This window comes from Columba livia, chromosome 2 (assembly GCF_036013475.1).
Source record: "Columba livia isolate bColLiv1 breed racing homer chromosome 2, bColLiv1.pat.W.v2, whole genome shotgun sequence".
Classification (NCBI taxonomy): Eukaryota; Metazoa; Chordata; class Aves; order Columbiformes; family Columbidae; genus Columba; species Columba livia.
This window is the reverse complement of record NC_088603.1, coordinates 75035680-75052150: the sequence shown is the minus strand read 5'-3', so window position 1 is coordinate 75052150 and position 16471 is coordinate 75035680. Positions and strand designations below refer to the sequence as shown.

General features: G+C 41.3%; 1 protein-coding gene across 5 annotated transcripts; it reads left to right on the top strand.

Moving 5' to 3' along the window:
- The first annotated feature begins 1222 nt into the window (after positions 1-1222).
- On the top strand, positions 1223-10100 carry LOC102094978 (leukocyte elastase inhibitor). Of its 5 annotated transcripts, XM_065052549.1 has the most exons (8): positions 1328-1346; positions 1515-1590; positions 2889-3064; positions 5046-5183; positions 6014-6131; positions 6720-6862; positions 7623-7790; positions 8499-10100. In XM_065052549.1, the coding sequence occupies exons 3-8, from the start codon at positions 2897-2899 to the stop codon at positions 8898-8900; spliced, it is 1137 nt and encodes a 378-aa protein (XP_064908621.1). In that variant the 5' UTR covers positions 1328-1346; positions 1515-1590; positions 2889-2896; the 3' UTR covers positions 8901-10100. The 5 variants fall into 5 exon arrangements, with proteins under 5 accessions (XP_064908620.1, XP_064908621.1, XP_064908619.1 ...); XM_065052548.1 differs by lacking the exon at positions 1515-1590 and having other exon boundaries at positions 1223-1346; XM_065052547.1 differs by lacking the exon at positions 1328-1346 and having other exon boundaries at positions 1369-1590.
- The last annotated feature ends 6371 nt before the right edge of the window (positions 10101-16471 follow it).

Sequence of the window (16471 nt, the reverse complement as noted above, 5' to 3'; positions counted from 1 at the left end):
TGTGGGCCTCTGTTTCTCTTTTTCAACCATAAATTATGTATATTTTTATCTGTAGTATGAAGATAACTTTTTTTCTTTGACAGAGTACAACCAGCTTCTCTGTAGCTTGTTTGTAATTCACTGTTCGACATGAGATTTTTCTGAATACTGCAAAGCTGTGGTGCTTACTTGTGTTGCCATGAAGTTTGAGGTTTTGTAGCAAAGAGCCTTTACAGCAAGGGGGTGCTGAGCCAAGCATTTGGTTTTGGGCAGGACTCTGTTTTTGTATCACAGTATCACAGTATGTTAGGGATTGGAAGGGACCTCAAAAGATCATCTAGTCCAATCCCCCTGCTGGAGCAGGAACGCCTAAGTGAGGTCGCACAGGAACATGTCCAGGCGGGTTTTGAATGTCTCCAGAGAAGGAGACTCCACAACCTCCCTGGGCAGCCTGTTCCAGTGCTCTGTCACCCTCACTGAGAAGAAGTTTCTTCTCAAATTTAAGCGGAACCTCTTGTGTTCCAGCTTTATCCCATTACCCCTTGTCCTATCATTGTTGGCCACCGAGAAGAGCCTGGGTCCATCCTCATGACACTCACCCTTTATGTATTTATAAACATTAATGAGGTCCCCCCTTAGTCTCCTCTTCTCCAAACTAAAGAGACCCAGCTCCCTCAGCCTTTCTGCACAACTCCAAATCAAGGTTCAGTGATCATCATCCAAATGGTGCCAGATTGTGCAGGGCTTAACTCTGTGCATAGCAACTCAGCTGTCTCTCCTGAAGAAAATAAAACCATTATATGAGGGGGTGGGGAAACCCACCCACCCACCAGTTTAGTCACCTTTAACTCCAGTTAAAGAGCCAGTGCTTTGCACACAAAGCCAGAACAGGCCAGATGGGTGGGGTGTGATCCTGGTGATGGGCTGATGGAGAAAAACCATGGGGTTAAACCAAAGAGAGCTTTCTATGCTGTTATTTTCTTTACATTAATAAAAAAAAAAAAATATATATATATATATATATAAAAAGAAGAAAAATAAAAGAGAAAAAAAAAAAGATGACTGTGCCCTAGACGTTGAGTGTAAATAGAGCAGCACGATGGGAAGATGGAGATGTGCTACCCTGGGTGGCCCCCATGAGCTTGTTCCACGGGGCAAAAAAGCGACCCAACGTTGTACCGCTTGTGCAGGAGGGTGTGTTGGTTTTGTCTGTTTGTTTGTTTGTTTTATTAAATCACGCTCCTGTGGCTCTCTCCTCCCCTTGGCGGGGCAATCCAGGCCTTCCCCGCTGCGGGCGCGGCCGCCCGCCCATCGCCCCGTCCCGGTGCGGCGGGGATCGGCGTTTCCCGCAGCCCCTCTCCGGCCAGGTAGGCAGGGAAGCGGCTCTCGGCTGTGCCGGCGCTCCGCAGGCCGGGAGGGAGTTGGGGGGACCCGTGCCCGCGGGTGATTTGTAGAGGAATAGGGCGGTTACGGGGCAAAAAGCGGATTTTTTTCTTCCCCTCTTCCTGTCCTGTCCCCCGCGGCGGGGTCTGCAGGGCGGCTCCGGGGCAGCCTTGGGGTGGGGGCTGTAAAACGGACGATTCCAGTGGAACGCTTGCACAGTGGGGTGGGGTAAGTAAATGAAAGTGAAAGTACACTTTAGTGTGTGTTTGTGTTTGTTGTGGGGGGCGTTGTGTGTAGGGGTTGGGAGGTTTTTTGGTTTTGTTTATTTGTGGGTTTTGGTTGTTTTTTGTTTCGTTTTTTTTTTTTTTTTTTTAGCATAGACCTAGATAAAAGGTCCCTGCAAAGACGCAGGGCCTTTTTTCACATGCTGGTGAAAGCAGTTAGTGTAGAAGAACTGTGCTGGAAACACCCAAGCTGTGCTAGAAATACCCAAATTCCTCCACATAGCTGGGCCTGGACAGCACTTGTACCGAACAGTATTACTAGGCTGCTGCCATTGCTGCTGGGGGCAGATGCAGAAATGCCTGTGTCTAAAATGAAACTGCTTGAGAAAACACGTTAGAAACAGCCAAATGCAGAAGTTCTGCTGCAAGCAAGCAAAGAGAAGCCAGCAATCTGAGCTGGGAGGGCAGGAAGATTTTACAGCATCAAGCAGTACTACTTTTGGGTAGGTTTTTGCACCTTACTCAGCTCTCACACCTGTCAGCTCACCTCACCCCAAGTGCCTCTTAGGGAACATCCAACCAAAATGAAACACAGGTCTGCCTGCACAGAGTAAGCCCTGAAACTTTGTCTTTTCTGTGCTTTGCTTCTTGCCTTCTTGGTATGTCACCCTGAGCTACTGAGCCCCCTGGCTCTCTGCCCATGGGTTTAAGGCCACCCAGCCCTGTTGGGACTTGGGTGTGTTTGTACGTGGATGCAGTGTGCAGGTAGCTCACTTGCTCTTGGCAGGACCTGCTGCTGAAAATAGTGGTGATTTGCACTGCTGAAGGTAAGCGTATAGTTCAGTCTTTGGCAGGATTGATACCTTTTTGTGAGATGGTTTGTGCCATGAAGATGTCTACGTCTCCTTCAGCAGCTGCTGTGAATGCTCACTGTGCAGGATGCGGGTAGAAGACTTGCGAGAAAGCTGCATCACTGAGCTCTCTGGAGTGCGCTGGGTCTGTGAAAGACTTTAATTTGCAATCGTGCCTTCCCATTTCAAGGTAGAAGGCAGGGAATTTTTTAAAATAATGTCTTTAAAGTTGGTGTGATAGGGAAGGTTGGGATATACTATTTAAGTGGAAAACCCCCACTTTTTCAATGTGACTGTTTTCTTTATTTTTTTTTCATGTACTGACAATGAAATTCTTCCTGTTTCTGTACCGAGCTGCAACCAGATTAATCCAGTCTTTGTGAGTCGCACAAGGTTAGACTAGAGTTTTGCAGAGTGTTTCCCAGAGTCTTTCCTGGCTTTTGTTTTCCAGCTATAACCATGGAGAACCTGTGTAATGCCAACACCAGATTTGCACTCGATCTGCTCAGAAGGTTTAATGAGACCAACCCAACGGGAAATGTTTTCTTCTCCCCTGTCAGTGTCTCTGCTGCTCTGGCCATGGTCCTTTTAGGGGCCAAAGGTAATACAGAGGCCCAGGTGGTGAAGGTTGGTAAAAATAAATAAATCTATATTGCTTTTCATTGACATTAAAAATTGTTGTGTTTTGGAGTAGGGAAAATGGAAGGAGGGTGTTATTTTTGTGTGGTCAGGACAAGATTTCTCTCATGCTCACTGAGTCTTCCTTAAGGTCTTTTCTGCAGTTACCTTCTGCCTGCCCAGCTCCAGAGCCCTCTTTCCATATTTGCTATGGCCCTTGTTTCTCACTTAATTTCACTTGTTAGTTCTTGAAGTAGGAAACTAGTTTAATTAATCAGTCTCCATTTAAATTGGAGTTTCCAGCAGCAAGGTCCTACCAGTTTTCATGAGATGTTTCGACAAAGAACTACTGCTTTGTAATATAAGGTTGCAAATGGTATGCTTATTACTGATAACACTGTGTATTTTATAAGAAACACAAAAATAATATGTAGTTTTATATTTAAAGCATAACCACTGTGATAATACATGATGATGCTACTTAAGTATCAGTATCGTAGTAACAGCTGGGCACTGGGGTTCCTCAGAGGAGCTAATCCCACATGCTTACTCTTACCATAGCCTTAGGTAGAATATTTTTTAAAACCCCTATTATAAATTGTAAAAATGGCCAGGTAGGAGTGTGCCAGTTTCTCCTGAGGCCTCCTGCATGGAAGGGACTTGGTCATTATTATTTTTCCTCCTTTGTTAGGCTGATACCTGCTAGCACAGAAGGGCGTATGAGACTTCTCATTGCAGTCATCATCTTGTATTTGCCCATGAATAATTTCACCTTTGTATTCTGGACTTTAGGAGGAACTGTTTTACACTGTTGAGTGGTGCAGGGCTTACTGAGTAAGACAATAAAATTATTTTCTCACTGCTTGTACAAACAGACTTTGAACATATATTTCATGTAATCAAACTGACAGCCCCGCCTAGGATAAATCTACAGACAGCAGAAATCAAGCAAAAGGAAAAATATGTGTTTCAGCACAGTCACTTTCAATAATGCATGTTCCTGTACCACAATACTTTACTTACGAAAACATAGCTAATTAAGGAGGCAGTGGTCGCTAACTGTCAAGGGCTGTTTGCAACCATATAGAAATTCGTTTCTGTGATCATAATCCTATTGTAAGTTGCCTGTGTGATGTTTTTGCTCAGCTATTTGTATGTACAACACAGCTTGCATTAATGTGGGCAGCAAGCCCTGACCAAAAACACAGTGAGAGAAAACAAGGGCTTTCCTTTGAATCCAGGGGCTGTTTCACAGCGGTCTTCCCTACAGAGATGATTTAAGTTTTAAAGCACACGTCCTTGCTTTGGTCTAGTCTTCCCTGTCAGTGATGTCTGGCAGCTCCTGCTGTTGTATCTGTAAGCCTTGGCTTGCCGCCTTCCCTCTGGGGGAGCAGGTGCTGGGAAAGAGAAAGTGCAGTGATGCATTTGATTTTCAAGATGATACAGTTTATATAAATATATAAGCAGTTATATTTTCATAAAACCAGAAAAGATAATTTTTCTTAGTTTTCTTAAGACCTCACCTTTCTTGAGTGCTCAGATAAGCCCAGTGTTAGTTTTGATTATATGTTCTGAAAAGCAAGACCCCAGGTTCCCTTGGGCCAAAGGGAGAAGCAAGAAGCCTAAAGTATCTCTATGGCATCGTCTCTCTTTTCAGCTTCGCACCTGGGAATGAGTCCTTGTGCCCAGAGGTCCATGGAGGGGAGGCATTCAGATATGTGGACAGGACCCTGGGTTATGAACAACACAACTAGCTTCAGCTGTGACGACGTATAAACCAGGAGCTAAATACAAACAGCTGACACAGGCAGTGTATCTACCAACAAGAAACATTTTTGTTCATTTTTTGAGGTTTATAGAAGTCTCTGAGCAGCTTCCAGCCTCTTTCTTCAACTTGTCTACCTGCTGTATCAGACCAACACTATAGACAGATAATGCATGTTCTTTAAAGACAGTATTAGCAGCAGCTAGTTCACCTTTTTAATTTCAGACACTTCATTTTGATGAAGTTGAAGATACTCATTCAAGATTTCAGACTCTGACTACAGATATAAACAGAAGCAATGCTCCCTATCTCTTACGGCTCGCCAATCGGCTTTTTGGAGAGAAGTCCTTCAGCTTTTTGCCGGTATGTTGGTGCAGATCATGATGGTGCTGTGGAACCTGGTGGGAAAATGCAGCTACTTGCGTATTTATGAAGTAGAAATATTTCTAGGTGTATTTCTAAATGTCACTTGGCAGCTGACAAAAGTGGTGCATACGTAAATATGCATTTCCATGTAGGCATCTGTGCATCTCACCTAAAGGACGTTACATAGCAAATCCTTTTCATTGCTTATTTGGTTCTGCTGCTCTTGGGCTCAAGAGAAAAATCACTTGTCTAGGTTCTTAGTTTACAGTAACTATCATAACATCCCACTCTGTTGCAACCAGCTTTTTAGGATGCAAACAGCTCTGTCTGTTGCAATCACCTTTTTAGGATGCAACCAGCTCTGTGGTTGTTGCAACCAGCTTTTTAGTATTTTCGTTGGTCTAGTACCGCTATCACTTAAATATTTTTGAAAATGTTTATTTATTTGTGAGGGGAAGCCCACCATGTCTAAGCAACATGATACTTACTCTTCACCAGTGATTTACACCTTTGTGTGTACTTAGGTTGCTATTTTTATCCCTCTTCAGCTCTTTCAGAGAGTTTTGTTTTATCCTAGCTGTGTTTGAACCTGTTTCAGGAGAGTGGCAGGTAAATATTGCAACACCTGCAGTAAGCACCCCACCAGCTGTATACGTGGCAGATGTACTATGAGGCTTAATCTGAAAGAGGGGGGGAAACCAACCCAACTCCAGAAACCCACCTCAGAGCAGGTGATAATCTGTTTGACATGCCCCTTGGCTACAACATAAAGAGATCTTTTCTTATCTGCATGCAATGAAAACGATTCTTATCACTCCAAAATCTAGGATTTCCTGACTAATACTCAGAAATTATATGGAGCTGATTTGGCAGCAGTTGATTTTCTTCAGGCTCCTGATGAAGCCAGGAAAGAAATTAACCACTGGGTAGAGGAAAAAACTGAAGGTAAACTACTTTGGTTAATGAAGTAACTTCGAGAGCAGGAATAGGCTTTATTTTCTGCTGCACTTAGAACAGTTTAAGTTTGCCCTGGGATATTCAATTGATGCATTGACAAAACCAGAAAATGCCTAAGCAAGGTATTTATACAGTTCCATATCCTCAGTTACATTTACATTTTCTTGTGTTCAGGCCAATGAATGCAGAAGACATGCCTAAATATAGATTTATACCCATGAGTTGGAGAATTTGTTTTAGACAGTCCCAGTCCATATCATATATATATTTCTAAATTCAGTAATCCTAACTGTGGGAGTTTTTTAGTTCTTGTATGATGAGTCATACGTGACAGTTTAAGCTAAAATATTACATTTGCATCAAATTACTACATATCAAAAGTTTTATAGTAGTATGCACTATTAAAAAGTATGGTGAACCAAAGAGGCAGGTACTCAAACACTCTGTTACAGGAACGGACTAAGGTTTTTATATTTGTAGTACTTCTGTGGCATCATTTTCTTCATGTCTGTTTTATATGACATTGCCTTATTACAAGATTTTGTTGTGACTTCTTTTTTTCTGCCCCCTCTGAAGGTAAAATCCCTAATCTGCTATCTGAAGGCTCAGTTGATAACATGACAAGGCTTGTACTGGTGAATGCTATTTATTTCAAAGGGAACTGGGCAGAGAAATTTTCAGAAGCCAACACCACTGACATGCCATTTCGGTTAAATAAGGTAATACAGATACATCTTGGTAGTATATATCTAAAAAAGAGAGGTCAAACAACATAGGTACTAAAGTGAAGCTTTCCTTACAGATAAAATAATAAGAATAATAATGTTTTTCATGAATGTTTTAAGTTCACACGAAAGAGGTTTTTATGGATTTTAGTATTTTTCTGTATTCAGCCATTTGTTGTCTCACTTACTGCAACACTATCAGAGAAAATTCTCACATATAGATTAGGACCCTGCTTGTTCTCAGCAGAGTTTGTCTGCTCATAGCTTCTGCTGCTGTGAACTGTGCCTATTGGTGATGCTAGGTGAGCAGTATTAAAATGGTTAAGCCACATTTTGGTTAAGCCCCATTTCCTTGTTCTACATTCTGCTTATGTTAACAGCTGTACAAGATACTGTATATGGCCATCTGCTTCATGCTGAACAGAGCTGATCTTTGTTGACTTCTCATGGTGTAATTTTTGGGGATGGCACAATATAAAAGTAGAACAACTTGAAGGAATCGTTTCTGTTTCTGCGAGGCCTGTGCTATAGAAGCCAAAGAAGAAATGAGTATAATACAAACTCATTATGTCTTCAGAATAAACTCTTGTTAAACAGGCAGTCAGGAGTCTGACAAAGGCAGTTTTATAATCACCTGATATGATGGCAGAAGAGTTTTGGCATGAAAGCAATTTTTAACTTACTTGTTTTCCATCAGTATTTTTTAAATTAGTGTTTGCTTGATTGTTACATTTGGTGCCTTTTATCCATCCAGAATGAAAGAAAGATGGTGAAAATGATGTATCAGAAAAAGAAATTTCATTTTGGGTATATCCCTGAAGCAAAGATCCGTGTTTTAGAGCTGCCTTATGATGGAAGAGAACTTAGTATGATCATCCTGTTACCTGATGACATTGAAGATGACTCCACTGGACTGCAAAAGGTAATCTAAGCTAATGCAGTTATTTAATGGATAAGTCCAGCCACTCAAAATTGTAGCCTTAATGAACTCATGTTCTCAGGCAATCTCTGTCAAGCCTGTTTTTTTAGGCCATACTCTACTAGCACTGCAGTAAAGAATACGTGCACATGCTGCATCAGGAAGAAGAGTTGTGTTCTGGTTTTGTAGCTTGTGTTCCTGTGTCCTTTGGCTTGCTGAACTGAACCATGAGGGAAGAGGCAAAACCAAAATTAACTATGAGAATAAACTTGCTTTTTTTTTTTTCTTTTTAAATAACAGAACTTTTCTTTCATTACCTCTCAAAGTCTTTATTTTCTTAGACTCAGTGAGACTGTTTTCCATTAAATGACCAGGAATACACCAGCTTCTTTGAGGTCTCTGATGATTTTTTTTGTTACTTTTTAAAATTATGTAACTCCATTTAGTTAGATTAAACAGTAAGAATGACTTGGTTTAGTTGCCATCAGTGTGTGTTTTTTTCCGTTCTATACATTGCAGCAAGAAGCAAATGTCTGCATTACTTTGTATAGTAAAAAATGCACTGACTCCACTTAATAGCATTTGGGTATGGTTATTTTTGTATAGTTGATTTAGAGTTGTATAATACTTCGTAAAGCCTTGTAAATGTTACTGAAAATGAAATACTTCTACACTGGTGATATGTAATGATCTCTGTCTTTTTAATTCTAGCTGGAGAAGCAGCTCACTTTAGAGAAGCTCCAGGAATGGACATGTGCAGAGCATCTGTATTCCACTGATGTTCATGTGCATTTGCCAAAGTTTAAGCTAGAAGAAAGCTATGACCTTAAATCAGATTTAGCTGCTATGGGCTTGTTGGATGTATTTGACAGTGGCAAGGCTGACTTGTCGGGAATGTCAGGGGCACGTGACCTCTTCCTCTCTAAAATTGTCCACAAGGCTTTTGTAGAAGTGAATGAGGAAGGCACGGAAGCTGCAGCTGCCACTGCTGGCATTGCTATGCTCTGCATGGCGATCGAAGAGGATTTCAATGCTGACCATCCTTTCCTTTTCTTTATTCGTCACAACCCAACGCAAAGCATACTGTTCTTCGGCAAATACGCTTCTCCATAAAAGAGAACTTGGCATTTGCAGAGCAGTTCGTGCTGTAGTCAGTGAAATCTTTGCTCCTGAATGAGTTGGATTTTGATGTAGAAAGTTAGTGCTCTGGTCTTGAGTTCCTCGTGACTTTGGCTGAGATTCTGCCTTTACCATTGAAACAATCCCAGAGAAACTGAGGAGTAATTTATTTTTCTTTCTTGAGATTGAAACAACCTTGAATAAATAGGAAAATCTTAACTGTGGGGAGAAGAAATCTTTTGAAATTGGACTAGGAATAGAAATACTCTTGGAAGAAACTTTTGTCTTTTAAACAACAGGATCATCCTTCATGTATACTTTAATGGGTTTCTCTGTGTTGACAGCCCCCTCTTGTAATAATTTATAATCATCTGGTCATTCCTTATGCATGGATACTAGGATGTTCATGCAAAGCTATCCTTCTCCTAAAGTCTTGCTTTTCGAAAATATCTTAATAAAATATTTCTAGCCACCACAGGCATGTTCCTGAACAGCTGAGTTTACCCAGTTCTGTCGTGAAATAGAAGGCCAGATAACCATTTGTTTAGAGACATCTATTAATAGAGAAAGGATTAAGCTATTTAAATAAAAGTAACCCCTTCCAGTCATTAGAAAACTTGCAATACAGCTTTGAATGAAGAAGAGGTAAAGATATTAAAAACAACGTTAGATGACATGTTTAAAGAGGATTTTTAAATTGTATAGTCTGGTGCCATTTTAGTTATTGAAGGCATGAAAATGTGTCAGGACTGAGAGGTTTTAGGTGCCTGAAGCTCATGGGTGCTTCTGCAAGTTCAGAAACTTTCAGTATGGCATCAGATTCTGGCCAGAGCCTATGTGATCCTTAAAGTTACTTCAGTTTTCCAGAGGATAACTGTTTATAATCTGCAATAAATATCTGATGTGTCTCTTTATGTAAAAGGATTAAATGTTTATTGAGCTGACTTCCACTACCTCTTTATACACAAACCTTTTGTGCTGCACAACAGCCTTACACCTGTGAGCCACTGTAATTACATACTGTTAGCATGCTGTGTTTATTTCTGGAGCATATTTGCTTGGATCATGTATATCTTGGGTACTGTAATGTTTACCTGTACAACCTCAGTTCTAAGGGGGGCACAACACTTTCTGTAATTGCAAACTGTATATTATTTCTGTCATTAAGCAACAACTAAAAGTATTTTCCTTAAACTTGTGTTCAGAATGGAAATTTCCATACACAGTTTAGTATTTCAAAGTGCTAAAATAACTGTCTACCTCAGGGCTAGCTCCAAAGACAACCATGGGTGCAGCAGGTGTGATCAGCTGTATGAAGGCCTTGGCCTGTTCAGAGTAGGTGAAAACACTGAAAAACAAATTACTCGGTAGAAGAAATGATTGTGTCAACCACCAGCTTCCCCTGTAAGTGCAGCCACCCCAGCTGCTCCCACCTGAAGGGAGAGAGGAACAGTTTATATGAAATGATGCAAGCACTTGGTCGGCACATTAGTAACCATGTTCTGTGCGTTAGCAATACCGCAGTTGCGAAGGCTCCGGTAAATTTGTAAAGGAGAGCCTGTATTGCAGACTGAAGATGCGAATGTAACCCTTTCTGTGCTGAATGCTTTGAAAAAACAATGCTTTGCAAATAAGTGAGAAAAACATTAGCACAAAACTAACATAAAAATTTGGAGGGGTTTGATGCTGCCTGAGTTCTGGGTGTCACGGAGGCAACCCACAGGTCAATTTAAGGGACAACAAGGTCCAAAAACAACTTTTATTGAACCGGTGAAAAACAGGGTTTTAGCACTCCAAAAGTGACTTAAATACAGGTTCGGATATCAGTTGAGGAAAATTATTGAGACAGCAACTAATACAACAGGCGGTCCACAATGTGCATGCACGTGGCTTCACCCAAAACAATGCTGGAGCCGTCCCCGAGTCCCGGAGGAGTACACACTTGCCTAAACACGGTGCGGGATTATTTTTAAAGAGATACACACACTCGTAGTGAGTACGGAAAGTGTGCACTCGCGATTCCGTGACAGTAAATTTATAATATGCTCGCAGTCCTGCGAGAGTTATTTTACTTACACGTGCAAATGTGCACGGAATCCTACATGTGCTTATGTGGAAGCACGGGAGGAAAATACACTCGCGATTGTGCGAGGAAATAAAGTAATTGTGCAAATGTACACGGAAAGAAAATACACCCGCGATTCTGCGAGGATTAATTTTACACGCGCTCATATGGAGCACGGAAAGTTACACGTGCATATGTGCACGAAAGTATAAATATACTCGCAATCCTGCAAGAAGTTTTACTTACACCCGTGGCAGCGAGGCAAGAGGAGTCCCCATCCCGGGGAGGGGGCTCTCGGCGGCAGCATCTTGCTCGTGCTCCGAGAGACCCGCAACAATGGGCGGAGTCTCGACGAGAGTCCCGTTTTTATCTGATCAGACCTGACTGTAGGCACTCTAGAAGCTTCTCTGCACCCCCACACTGTCTGTGGGTGCCCCTGAAGCCTCCAAACATCCCCCACACTGGGCGCGGCTCAGTGTGCCTTGGCACTCCCTTCTGCTAATGTCCCAGGAGCCAGGGTGCTCTGGGCCAAACAAAAGAAGCTGTTAGCCTCAAGTAGCAGAGAAAGAGGGAGATGTGCCATACTGAAGGAGGGAGGGGGGTTGCATTCTGCCACACTGGGTTTCTGGGCCTTTGTCTTCAGCCTTTTAGCAAATAAAGCTGCTGCTGCCATAGATGGGTTTAGACTAAGTGAGGTTCAAAAACTCTGTTGTAATTACATCCTTATCTTTATATGCTTAAACTCAGTCAATGCATGCAAGATATATGACGCTTGAAGGCTTCTAGGGCGGTAATTACTAGGAGATTAGAGGGAAGATAAAACCTTGCATAATAGTACAAATCAGTGTAGCTTTATGAGGAGACTCATGTATTTCTGTATTACTTTGGTCTCAGTATTCAGAAACTGAACTAATACATTGCTTTTCTACAGACAGGATGCACAAAATAAAATCTTGGCAATAAGAATCTCAATAAAGGCAGCATCATTTGCCTTACATTCAACCATTTAAAAAACAAAACCAGCAAACCTACTGGCAAATATTCTTCTCCCACAGTTTATGTCCCACAGTGAGACCATGGTGGGTGTTTTTCCTTAATGATTTTTTCTGTGCTTCTGTCACAAGTGACTGACAAGGTCTGACTCCAACAGGGAAAAGTGGAATTAATTAAAGTGGTATTAATATTTCTAAAAAATAAAAATGCTGCTTCAACTAGCTCAGGGAAAGGACTTGATTTTTAGTACTACTGAATGAAAACACGTGTCACTGTGTTCAAAGCTTGGTAATTTTGCAGTATGAGATGCTTCAACTGAATATTAAGGAAGAAACTGTAATTTTAACGGGTTATAGATACAATGTACAAGATGAGAGAATGTCACATCAGAAGGCTCAATGTAAAGTGACAAGCCTAGTCTTAGTCTTAGCTAAGTACCAGTCATAAATCCACACACACAATGTACAAAAATACTTTCCATATATAAACTCTTTTGTTTCTATCAGCCTAGGAGACTGCAAGATTAGGAAGTCAGTGTGACTGCAGTTATATTTCCCAGGGGAGAACCAATAAGTACCGGAGCAAGAACTTCCCTGTTCAAAACCAATTTGCAACAGGCTGCTGGTTTTAAGAAAACAACAGGCGAGTTTCTTCCAGTGGAAGAGAAGATTACAGCAGACGGAGTTCACGCTCCATTTTGGCCTCTCCTAAGCAGACCAAAACTTAGAGCACTATTTCCTCACTGTGATATGATGAGTAAGCCAGACTTTGTACTGTTGCTGGGTTATAACTAAGCAATATATCCTCTGTTCTAGGCAATGACTTCTCATATGCATACCATGGAATGTAAATTGTTGCGTGTAAGCCCTCACAGACATGGAAGGCCTTACTTCTTGCATTAGTACATGTATGACCCTGGTCAGTCACTTTGCATTTAATCTCAGAGCTCCAAGAGTAATCATCTTCTGGCTGTTGTACACTGTATCATGAAAGCTTGTGGAGAAGTTTTATAAAGTGTGAGAAATTCTTCCCTTTCGAGTACAATTTTTGGTGTCATATATTTTATGATTCTGGTGCTACCATGAAGGTCCTCATCTGCTTTTTTTCAAGTCAGTTAATCTCTATTAATAGTAATTTCCTAATTACTAATTAGGAAAAAAAAAATCATATTATGATTTCACTCCTCTCAGTTGTTTTTAACCAGATAAAACAATGCCCCTGCTAGACAGCTGAGAGACTTAACAGTTTGTGGTTTACTGTTACAGTATTTTCTCTGTAACATGAGAAATAAGGAATGATCCTTTGTGGGTACTTTATATAACAATGTTCTGCAACTTCTACTGTTGCATAACTTGTTTGTAAAATTAGAGGGAAGACAATGACTGCATCTCCATCCCCACATACCCATTTAGGTCATACCTTGTCTATTAGTACAGAATACTTTATTTGTGATACATCTGACATAAACATTTTTTTCCTGCAGTTTTTAGAGAATTTCCAATTTGGTCCATGAACAGGCATAGACTCATCATCAGTAGGGGAGTGTGGAGAACAGAACTTTTAACCTTTTTCCTTAATGACACAAAACATTATAAAATAATATTTATGGCACGTATTGTAGATGGAGGTGTGAGTTGATAGATGAGGAAAAATCCCAGGCTCTCCATGGGGATATCAGTCTCTGTCCACTTCCAAATAAGAGAAGGAGGACTGCCAAGTCAGAGAAAACTTGCAGTATGGCACTGTATGGATAACGCACGAGTGCTTAGAGGCCAATGGTTGGAGAAGGGAGCACAGACAAAGTATTTATGAAGGGAGAACCCACAGTCTGTTCAGACCAGGGCAGAAAAAACTGTCTTTGCTTGAACAAAAACTCATGTTGATTACAGAGAAGGCATAAATATCACCCCTAGACCATTCTCCACCGGAAACCCAAGGTATTTGTTGCAGACTATACCAGATTGCTGCAGTTTCCTGTCACCTCCTGCTTCTATTGATGCAGAAATGTTTAGGCCACATTTAAGGAGACAAACAACTACAGTCAACAACTGCTTTTCAATTACTCTGCCTTACCTGCACGTTTTCTTATTGCCCCATTTCCGCTCTCTCCATGCAGCAGCGTATGTTCGTTTTCTCATTGCAGGCACAAATTCATCAATGCCAATTTTCTTCCTGTGCACTTTGCCTGCAGAACAGAGGTAGGACCGTCACAGGAGCACTAAGATCACAGGAGGGACTCTCTGTTTGCCATTTTGCAGCAGCCCGCAAGCAACTCAGAGGAGACAGTGCAAAGAAAATATTAATCTCTGCACAGCTGGACCAGCTGTAGCCTCTACAGCCACTGACTTTTTTGGCTGATAGAGACTCCATCAGCTAAACTCAACCACCGCAGAGGATTTTCATCAGGTCCACCTTGAGCATACCAAGCTGCTCCAGAACAGCGAGGACTAGAAAGGCATATGGAGCAAAGCACACGATTATCATTCTGCAAAACTTCTGTGCAGCTTTTGCTGTACCATCTGGGACAAAATTTACTGTAACAAGGGAAGTTTGATCAAGTCTTAAATAACTAAAAGAGGAGCTGTAAATAGAAAGTTCAGGCTTTGAGTAAGGATTTCTGCCATCTGGAGGCAAGAAACTACAGTCTGGGGTTTCCCTTGGGTAAAACTTCATAGCTAATTAGATTTGAGCATTAGTGGGTACTAGCAAAATTAAGAAAATCTGGTGAGGTTATCCTCTTCTTTTTGCTATCAGAAGAAAAAGAGAATAGAAAAATACCTCAGACTGCATTAGCCCAACACTTCTAAGTGCCAGTTGCAGCAAAGGGAAGCACACCAACCTCTCCTACACCTGTAAGAAAAAAAATAAGGTTTACCAATCCATTGTTTAATTTGTTTTGCAAACTGGGGTCAGCTTACAAATCACAGGCCATTTAAAGAAATATTTGTATTAACTGTCTGTATCTTAAGAATTAAAATGAACATTGGTTAATAGCACAAGTAGTTCTGCCAAGAGTATTCTGGATTAATATAATCTATGTTTTCACCTCTGTCCCCATATTTCTACATCTTGAAAGGGCAGACACAAACTCAGAACAGTAGCTCCCACCCTGCTAGACCATTCTGCTGTGAAGAATACAGGTACTTATTTGAGGAACGATAACACATAGAAACATTTAAAGATTTAATTTAAATCTTGACATCATGACATTTAAAGAATCAGACTCAAACCCTCTAACAGTATGCAGTCATGCAATCAGTTTAATTTCTGAAACATTTCAGTTAGACCACAATCCTCGGCTTAAGTCCTAAGTTTTTGTCATGCAGAAGAAATTAATATGAAGACCACCAAGCTGGGAGCCTCACAACAAAATTAATCTCCACTAGAACTACCATTTGGTCAAGAGAAGACAGTAATTAAAAAATTTTGCAGGTTATATATTGAAAACCTTTGACCAAGGCCAAGATCCAGCAATCTGTCTGGGAATGTAAAGAGTAATGAGCTGAATTTCCTGATGCAGGAAAGTCAAAGTTGTCTTTCTGATTTGGAACTGCGTTCTCAGGCCACAGACCTCCTGGTCTGCCAAAGTTACTCTGAATGAACTCCAGATGTGTGGCTGCGGCATCCCCTCTGATCTAAGCTCTGCACAGCACCAAATACCTCTGCTGTAAGAAGTACCCACCTGCAATTAGAATCATAGGATAGAATCGTAGAATGGCTGGGGTTGGAAGGGACCTTTAAAAACCATCTAGTCCAACCCCCTGCCACAGGGGTCAGTGTGTACCAGGAAGCTGACCAGCAGGTCAGGGTTGTACCACACCCACAGCTTGAGAGAGGTGTAAAGAGCTCCACATGACTCCAGTGCAAACCAGCTTTCTTCTTTCGCCAAAAAATGAATCACTTATTTACAAAATGAACCTGGTAGCTGAATAAAAGTTTAAAAAAATTGTCATATGCAGTACTGTAAATGTGAAGTGAAGGACCAGCCAAGTTCAGCCAACCCATCAGAAAGCCCCCAAATGATTCAATATTATATTTGTGGCACACAGTCCTTTTGAAGGAGAGTTAGTAACCTGCTGACACCTCTCATGGAAGTCAGCAGAGCCAACTCCTTTTAGCAGGGATGTGGCATCCTCAGTTGAACAGCAAAAGATCAGAAGCTATATATAAAGCACTGTAAGGTTTAATCTGATCACATTTCATAAACTAAGTAGGATCAAGACAGGAATCCTTGAAGTCCACCGGGTAACCAGTATAAACCCAGTAACAAGGGTACATGGGGCATGTAGCAAGCAAAATCTGAGTAGTTATCAATGAAATCCAGCTGTACCTGCACTGAGCCACTGTGCAGGTGGCAACTTGCAGCCAAGACATGTATCACTGGTGGCCCATTTGCTCCACAGCACTTTGACAAGTGTGGACAGTTTCCCAGTAGCTCCTCAGCACTTCAGTAATGAAAATCTTTACTAATTATCTGCTGCAATTCTAGCCAAACACGGTCGTCTTC